At 56.6% G+C, this 8956-nt stretch overlaps 1 protein-coding gene across 1 annotated transcript; it reads right to left on the bottom strand.

Moving 5' to 3' along the window:
- Nucleotides 1-431: 431 nt before the first annotated feature.
- SIX3 (SIX homeobox 3) lies at nucleotides 432-4438 on the bottom strand. The gene is made up of 2 exons (XM_015422006.1): nucleotides 3600-4438; nucleotides 432-624 (listed from the first exon to the last, which is right to left on the bottom strand). Exons 1-2 carry the CDS (start codon nucleotides 4436-4438, stop codon nucleotides 432-434), a joined length of 1032 nt encoding a protein of 343 aa, XP_015277492.1.
- Between the last annotated feature and the right edge of the window lie 4518 nt (nucleotides 4439-8956).

Here is an 8956-nt window from a genome sequence, read left to right on the forward strand (position 1 = left end):
TTCTTTCTTTCTCAAGAATAATATTAATAATAACCGGGCGTTGTTGTTGTTGCTGCTGCTGTTGTTCGGTTCCCCGCTGCAGCATCAGCATCTTGTCCCAAGTGTTTATTTTTTTTTTCTTTTAAGTTCCTTTTCGGGGAGTGGATTTTTGTTTGTTTCTTATTTCTTTTGATTGCTAAGGAAGGTTTGCATTTTAATGTTTTTTTAAAACCTTTTCAACGTCTGCTTATATCCCCCCCCACACACACACACTTCTGTGTCTAGCTGTGTTCTGAAAGTGGCTTCCTTTTCTGGGGGGGGGGGATCTCGGAGAGGGGACAGGCGGGCGGTGCTGGCCGGGGCCGAGGTGGGGGGGACGGACCTGGGGCGTCCGCGTCGAAGTTCGCCTGTTTCTGCTGGACGCTCCTGGGGGCCCGCGTGCCTTCCCGACATCATACATCACATTCTGAGTCGCTGGAGGTGACCGAGAGGATGGACGTGCCCGTCTCGGCCCTTTCTGTCAAGCTGGAGACGCTGGTGGTGGGGCTGGCCGCCGTGGACGGAGATTCGGCCGAGCTGTGAGTCGGGCAGCCGGGCTCTGATAAGGACCGCATGCCGCTCTGTCCGATGGCTTGGTGCTGGAGCCTGCAGGACGCGGGGAGACAAACCAAGAGCACAAAGCCTTGCTCAGAAGCGGAGCCACACAGAGAGCCAGAGACCGAATAGCCCAGGAGGGACGCGCCGCCTCGCTCACAACCCCACCGGGCCCGGGACAGACCTCGAAGGCTGCAGCCTCAACCGACAGCAGCGATCCGGAGTCAGCCATGGGGCGGCGGGCGGGCGGGGGGGGGGGGGGCCTCTTCCCAGAGCGCCCAAACAACCAGCGAGCCTTGCTCCAATGGCCCACCTAAAATTTATCCACAAGGGTCGGACGGCCTCTCTCTCTCCCCCCCCCCTCCTTTTTCTCTCTCAGTATATTTGGAGCAGGCAGGCGGCCTGCCTTGCTAGTTCGCTGGTCACGGCAGCGCCACACACCAGCCCTCACCACCACACGCGTTTCTAAACAGATGAGAGAGAAAAGGAAAGTAAATCTCACTTCGAGGGGGGGGGGAGCGCCTATCAACAAACATTTATCTTCTTTAATTAAAAGGGGGGGACCACATATACACACACAAACACGGAGTGGGAGGGGGAATTTGCTTTGAAAATCCGTCCTCTTTGTCGGCTAGGTCCCCCCCCCCCAGTGAAAGGGTAGAAGGATCCGCTGGATTTGCAGGGAGGGTCCCTGGTCCTTCTTCCTTTCCTTTCTGGGTCGGTCGGTGGGACCTCGAGAGCTGCTGGGCCTCACCCTGGTCTGGCCACCGGCCCTTCCCCGACCTCCACTCCAAGAGAGTCCAGGATTCGCAACCACCGCGGAGAGCCACAAAGCAGCCGACCAGGGAATTCTCTTCCCTCCAGATCTCGGCGCAAATAAATTCCGGGGGGGGGGGGGGGAGGATTCGATATGGGAATGTGCCCTTCCACATACATTTGTAAAAGGTCAGCTTACAGTCACCGCTCGATGTTTTCTGGTTTGTAGTGGTTGAAACTGCGGAGTGACCGCTTTCGGAAAGGCAGGCAAACAGACAAAGGAATCCTGGCTTCAGCTCCTTAGAACCCTCAACAACTAAGCAGGTTCCTCTGGGGACAAAGGACACAAAAATAACACCACCACCCCCCACCACCCAAAAAAATGCTCTATGGTCTCGAGATCGTAGTCGAGTTATTTTCAACGTTGTCCCGCGCTCGGCCAGGGGATTCAGCTCTGAGCCATACAGATCGAGAGAGGTTCTGCCACCGGCTACATTGGGGAGTGAATGGCTTGTTTGTTCTCTATCCCCCCCAGTCCCCCCCCCAAGTTTAGGCATGTGCAAGATCACAGGGGGTTTAAAAAAATAAATTCCAAGCCCTTTGCAAAAAGCAAGCCTCGGCTAACTTCCCTGGATATTTTTATTACCTTCTCCCCTCTGCTGTGATGTTTGTTTATTTTTTAAGAATATAATGTCTTGTAATTTTCGATGTTTCTGGATTTGCGGGTATTTTAAAGGGTATTTTCAGATCGCCCACGCCGGGTCTGAGAGCCGCCGGAGCGCCGGCTCCCCTGGGTGACTCAACCCGACCGAATCGCTACTTGCCCGCTTTACTGGTGGCCCCGAACATATTTTTGTTTTTTGATGTTTTATTCCCCCCCCTTTCGGAATTCAGATCAAACTTCCCACAGTAAAGAGGAGTGAAAAGATATGGAGAGTGGGGGGGGGGGGGGGGAGAAAGATTTTGTTTGTTCTGAATCGCTACATTTATTTTCTAAATGTAGAGTAAGGGCAGGGTTTTTTTTAAAAAAAATAGGTTTTAAAGAATTGTTTAAAACTGTTATTATCTGGAGCAATTTCCAGCCACACAAACCCTGTTTGGCGAGTGCTTGCAGGCTGCATAACACGATCAAAGCCCAGCTCCTTGGGCCCGCACGCTAGTCCCACCGGCACATGCATTTCTATTTTCACATTCATAAATCAAACAAGCCTAAATGCAAATGCGGAAGGACGGGCGGGGAACTAGGGTTTAATTTTTTAAAAAAAAAATCACTTTTCCTAGTGATTATATTTGCTTGTCTGTTTTTCTCTTGCTTTCTTTTGCAAATGCATTTGTTTGCTTTTTATAATTAATAAGAACAATGGCAGAACAGCTGCCTCTTTCTCCCCCCCCCCAGCCGGACGCTTTGTATAGGATGTTTGTTTAAACGGTTAAGTGAGCGAAGCTGGGGCGGAGGAGAGAGAGAGAGAGAGAGAGAGAAGTTAACATTCGCCAAATCCAGGTTACATTTGCACAAACGAAGAAATTATTCTAATTCCCCCCGCCCTACCCCTCAGCAGGTCGCTGTTTGCTATGAGGAGGGCTTTTTCTTTTTTTTTGCCTGCCCCCGACAAAAAGAAGGGGTGTGCAGGGGAGGGGGCATTTGCAAAAGCTAGAAAGCGACGCCCTAAAACTCACAGCTAAGCGAGGAGCAGAGTGAAAGCGGAGAGGCAGGATTTCGCCCCACCGAGGCGCCACGGCCCCGGATTCCGCAGCCTTGCTGAGCGTGCATCTCTGCCGAAGAGCCTGCAGGGACACACGTGCGCAGAACAGGGCCGTGTTCTTTGCGGGCCGAGTTTAAATGACCAGAGAGACTTCGGAAAGCAAACGCAAGTTCGAGCGGAGAGAGAGGAACTTCTTTGGGAAAGCGCGCGCGGGGGGGGGGGGGGGGAGCCCTGCCTTTGGCATCGGCGTGGAGGATTGTAAGGAGCCATGCCTCCCAGGGCAAAGGCGCTCGGCACCTCCGGGATCCCTCGCGAGCATCCTGCACACTCTCCCGGCGGACCCAGCAAGGCTGGCTGCCCCCTCCCGAGCCTCTAGTCAGCCGAGAGAGGCAGGCTGGGAAAGGAGGAGGCCGCCATGGCTGAGGAGGGGAGACGCCTCCAGTCCAGGCAGCTAGGCCGACCCCCCCCCCTCGCCCCGCTCTCCTGCCCGTCCGCCCGCCCGCCCGCCCGCCCCCGCTCTCTCCTGCCCGGCCCGGCCTCCCGGAGCGGCTGCCGCCAGGGACTGACCTGTTCTTGGCCGCCGCCGCCCGATCCCGCTGCCGCCGGTTCTTGAACCAGTTGCCCACTTGCGTGGGGGTGAGGCCGGTGGCCTGGGCCAGTTCCCTTTTCTTGCTGGGGTTGGGATAGGGGTCCTGGAGGTACCACTCCCGCAGGAGGCTGCGAGTCCGCTCCTTGAAGCAGTGCGTCTTCTGCTCGCCATCCCAGATGGTCCGGGGCAGGGGGAACTTCTTGCGGACGCGGTACTTGTCGACCGGCCCCAAGGGGCGCCCGCGCAGCTTCTCGGCTTCCTGGTAGTGGGCTTCTAGCCACATGGCCTGGAGCTTGCCGTGGGACTCCTTGGTGAACTTGTGGTTCTCCAGGATGTGGTAGAGGTCGCGGAAGTTGCCGGTGTGGAAGGCCACCACCGCCCGGGCGCGCAGGATGGACTCGTGCTTGTTAATGGCCTCGCAGGCCCCGGGGGCCACCGGCAGCGACCACAGGAACCGGCCCAGCCGCTCGATGTCGCCCGTCTCCTCCAGCGTCTCGCAGACGCTGGCCACTTGCTCCGGCGAGAAGTTGAGGGTGGGCAGCTGGAACATGGACAGCTCTTCCGGGGCCCCGCGCGAGGCGCCTCCTCCGCCGCCTCCGCCTCCTCCTCCGCCGCCGCCGCCGCCACCGGCCGATCCGGCGCTGCACCCGGTGGCGGCACTGCTGCTGCCGCCGCTGCCGCCGCCGTTCCCTCCAGCTCCGGCGCTGCTGCCACCGCTGGCCAGGAGCAGCGAGCGGTGGTGGTGGTGCGGGTCGCTGGGGAAGTTTGGTAGAAAGAAGTGGGTGGGATAAAGCTCTAGAGGGGATCGGAACACCATGGGACCCAGCCTGGCGGACGGGGGCGGGGGGGCCGGCAAGAGACGGACAAGGCGCGGGCTCAGGGCGCCGAGCAAGCCGGGCGGGAGGCGGGAGACCGGGCAGCAGGAGACGGAGAAGGAGGGCAAGAGGAGGAGGAGGAGGAAGGAGAAGGAGAAGGAGAAGACAGAAGAAGAAGGAGAAGAAGAGAAGAGGCAGAGGGGAGGGAACGGGGGCTCACGCACCCCACGCGCATCCACACCCGCACACGCTCCCGCAGCCACATAGAGACCCTCATCCAAACCCACAGCTGCGCGCGCGCACTCTCACCCGCCCGCCCGCCACCTTTCACACGCTCACACGCGCACACTCACAACACTCTTGCTCACACGCACTCCCGGGCAGGCAGGCAGAGGCGCGCTCGCTCGCTCGCTCGCTCCCACCACACACCTCCCTGCAGACCCGCCGCCGCCACCGCTGCTGCTGCCGCCGCCGCCGCCGAGGCGAGCAGATTCAGTGATTCGGCCGCGATCGCCCTAATGACAACAGCCTCATAATATCTCCCCTAAATCCACAGTGAGTGCAGCGCCGAAGCATTTTGTTTCGCTTTTCTATTGGCCTGCCGGGTGTCGTTGTGGCGTCGCCATGGCAGCGCCCTGCCAATCACTGTCAGCCCTGCCAATCATCGGGGACTACGTAAGAAAAAGGGCTCTTACCACTGCGCCCAAAGGCGAAGGGGAGGGGAAATGGGGAGGAGGGAGGGAGGGAGGGAGGGAAGGAGGGAGACGGTGGGAGGGGGAGGGGGAGGGGAGCAGAGGAGAGGCCGGAGTCGGGGTGTGCGGTGGGTGTGTGTGTGAGAGAGAGAGTGCGTGCGTGCGTGCGCGCGCCGGTGTGTGTTTTAATCTTTGCAACTCCTAATCTTGGCGCTTCCACTTCTCTCCCTGTCTCCCCCCCCCCAATTCCCTCCCTCCTAAACAAACGATCAGAAAATGCGCATCAGGCAGGGCGCATCAGTCTGGCTTGACCGGGATGTACGTTGAGAAGGGAAACGTGAGCGCGGTCCTGCAGAGCCCGCTTGAGGCGAACGGGTCAGCGGGAGCGAAGGGAAGTTAGGAAGAAGGAGACGGTGGCCCATCCTGGGCTCCGCGCGGGGAGGAGAAAAGGCTCCTGGCGGAGACAATTTACACATGATTTGCACGTAGTTGCGCTTCATTCTGCCTATCTGAACACTAATAGCGCCGGGGAAGAAAAGCGAGATGAGATCATTAGGCCCATCCTCAGGCCGCTGACCCTGCCGGGAGCAGCCTCTGAACACCGTGCGCGGGGCTCGGGCGGAGGAGAGAGGCGAGGGGTCGGGAGAGAGAGAGAGAGAGAGAGAGAGAGGAATCCCCCCCCCTCCTATCTCTCCTTCTCCCTACTTGAGCGGCACAAAAGGAACAGCTCCAGGCAACTTCCACGCCAAACTTTTTCGAAAGTGTCGCTTGGATCCCGCTCCGAATCAGTGGGGCTTTTCCTTCCAAGGGAAACTGTACAGTCCCGCTCGGAAGTGAACCCCATTGACGGGAGTGGGATTTACCCCCGAGCAGGCGACAGGGAAACTCGGGCTCCGACTTAAGGCCCGCGACCCAACAGGGTCTGCATCCTTCTTAGACCTGTTTCAGTCACGTCGCCAAATACTCTCGAGTAAGCCGCATCGAGAGAACGGGTCGCAGCTTGGAAAAGTATTTCTTAGCCTCTCCCTCTTATCAGGCGTAGGGATTTCTTCTCAACACACCCGGCAACCTTTTGAGCCCACTGTAGACTGCAGCGAGCCCATCTGGACATTTCCCGGATTCCACACACCGGCTTTTTGCTTAGGCTCACCCCCGCCCCGCTTCCCGCCCCAGGTTTAAAACCAGTCGAACGGCAGTCAAAGTATTCCTTTGCTTGAAAAACGATGGCTGCAGACGGGAAAGTCCATTGCTGAGCTCCTGTCTCCCCACCAGCTGAAGGGGCCTCTCGGCTGCCGCCCGCCTCCGTTTATCCTTAGGTGTGTTGCTTTTAAGGAGATTTTAATCGGCATCTTGAGCTAGTGACTCCTTTGTTTCGTTTCTGCAGCTCTGGAAGTGTGATTTACAGAGATTTGTACGGGTCACGGCTGTCTTTCCAGCCTTACTGTGTATATTTAGACAGGACTTTGGTTGGTGTTAAAAAGTGTATGTTTTGAATGGGTTCACACACAGTAGCAAACAATGCGGACATTGTCAAGGCATGTAGAACGCGTATTGAAAGGCAGCATCCAGACTTCTCCTAATCTGCCCTCAATAAATCTGAAATAATTATCCTAAGCCGCCTTTCTGGAAGAAGAGGGGAAAAAAATCATTGAGGAATTCAAAACTCCCCCCCCAAGTCTCTATGCTTTGCATTCCGATGCAGATCTAGAAGGGCGAGGGAAAAGGGGGGGGGGACATGGCGCAGACATCAGTGGGAGGGAAGGGGGGTGGTGGAAACGAGATATACAATTAAAGGGGGGGGAGAATAACATCGCGTGACTTGGCCTATTGGAGGTACGATCATCACCATAATTCGAAAGGCTGCGATGGGCGATAGAGGGAGAGAAGCCTTGACTCGGACTCCCAAACTGGTCGGGCTCCTTTCACAGAGCAGCCCGGATGAAATAAATGCCAAGTGGCAGATGAATAGGTCCAACTGGAAGAGCTACTGGACTGGAAGATCCTGGCCGGATTAGGTATTCATCACTTCTCCTCCGAAGTGTCAGCAGGGGTGTGCTACCTTGCGGCCGCCTTCCTCCTGGAAACCAGGCGCCCTTCTGCATTTCTTTAGTGATGTGTTCTTAAACAGTTTTGGGAGCGGAAAAAAAAAAAGGGGGGGGGGCTGGGGTGAAGGATTCTTTCCACCACCCACCCATACATGGTCCCAGCTTAGCTTTCAGGCCAGGGAACGCAGCGACCTTGTCGACTGATCGCAGGCAGGACTTGTCCGCCGTCGTGTTTAGCCCACCATTAGAATTCAGGGCAGCCCAGAGCAGCGCTTCCCAAACCTTCTCTCGCAGTGCAAGGACTGCCGACACTGACCGAAAGGAGTGTGCCATTCTTGGGCCCAGGGAAATGGAGGTGGCTGTCTTAAGATTTCCCTCCGGTTTTTTTTTTCTCTTTTCTCTCTCTCAGAATGAAAGCACACCACGAAAGATAAATCAGTGGACCAAACTAGTCTCCAAGCTTCCTTTTGTTTAAAATTTAACTTTCGGCTTGCTACCCCGCTCAAACCCCCCACAGGGGGTCTCTGAGCGGCTCTACAGTTAACCATTATCCCTTACCATTATCCCTTACCATTATCCCTTCCTTCCTTCCTTCCTTCCTTCCTTCCTTCCTTCCTTCCTTCCTTCCTTCCTTCCTTCCTTCCTTCCTTCCGACACTAGGATCATACTCACTCCATAACAAACTTCCACAGTTACTTTGCGGGGTTATTTCCCAAGAGCTCAGTTCTAAACACATTTACTTCTGTAAACTTGTGGGTCTTTTTTCCCCAGTAAGCGAAGATAAGTCGATAAGGGACATCAACCCGTGGTGCTCAGGATCGAAGTTTTTCTTAATTTTTTGGGTGACCCTGGAGCCTAAACAGCCCGGGAAGGAAGGCCACGCAGGTGGTCTTGGCTCCCGCTGAAAACCACGAGGACCAGGGAAGAGTGGCACATCTCCCACACATATGAGGCAGGCAGACAACGGGGCAAACAGAGACCGGCCCCGAAGCCTTTCGAAGCCACAAGTTCGATGCCTTTCGCCTTTCAGCAGCGCGCCTTGGCTGGTCCGCTAGCCGAGGGTGGCACTGGTAGATCTAAAACAAAAAACCCCGTCCCAAGATGGCCTCCGATGGGGTAGGCTTTTGCTTCCCTAAGTCCTTGCCAGGGTATCTTTTGCCACCAAGGGCTTGTTGCTTCTTCTGTCAGAGACTTAAGACGGACGGACGGATCCTTAGCTGAGTTGGCCCCGAGCTCTTCCCTGACTTCCCGCCTGCGCCCCCGGACCTCTCTTGCTATCCTTTCCAGCCCGAGGTGTCCGGGCCGGCCGCGGTATGCTAACTTCTGGAGGCCACTGCCCGGTGGCCCAGCCAGGGTAGCCAAGAGAACTTGGGCATTGTTCCTGGGGTGGGAGTGGGGGCCGGCCGAGGTTGCTCAGGTTGTGCCTAGCAGGGCGACTGAGCTGTCCCTCTCTTCTCTAAGCCTGTTAGGGACACATTCTCATGTCCTCAAATGTACAAGCAGATAATTGTTGGAGCTCTAGCTTTGTGCGAAGGAGGCCAGGGTGTAAATGCCGTTTAATGACTGCAGCTGCTGGCTGAAAACTGTCAATGGAATTGGCTAATGCAGAGGCCCCGAAAAAAAGGGCTTTTTTTTTTTTTGCAAGCGAGCTGCAGAGCCTGAGCGCCGCTGGAGCCGAGGGGGGAGCTGGAGAGGGCGAGAGAGAGAGAGAGAGAGAGAGAGAGAGAGAGAGAGAGAGAGAGGAGAGGGGGGGGGGAGAGAGAGAGAGACGGGCGGAGAGAAA

The sequence above is a fragment of the Gekko japonicus genome, unplaced genomic scaffold, assembly GCF_001447785.1.
Source record: "Gekko japonicus isolate JY-2015 unplaced genomic scaffold, Gekko_japonicus_V1.1 scaffold128, whole genome shotgun sequence".
In the NCBI taxonomy this organism is placed as follows: domain Eukaryota; kingdom Metazoa; phylum Chordata; class Lepidosauria; order Squamata; family Gekkonidae; genus Gekko; species Gekko japonicus.

Bases quoted from the DNA above. Each gene is read 5' to 3' on its own strand.
- SIX3 (XM_015422006.1), bottom strand. From the start codon at position 4,438: ATGGTGTTCCGATCCCCTCTAGAGCTTTATCCCACCCACTTCTTTCTA. The intron at 625-3,599 runs GTCAGTCCCTGG...CGCGTCCTGCAG, and splicing joins GCGGCGGCGGCCAAGAACAG to GCTCCAGCACCAAGCCATCG.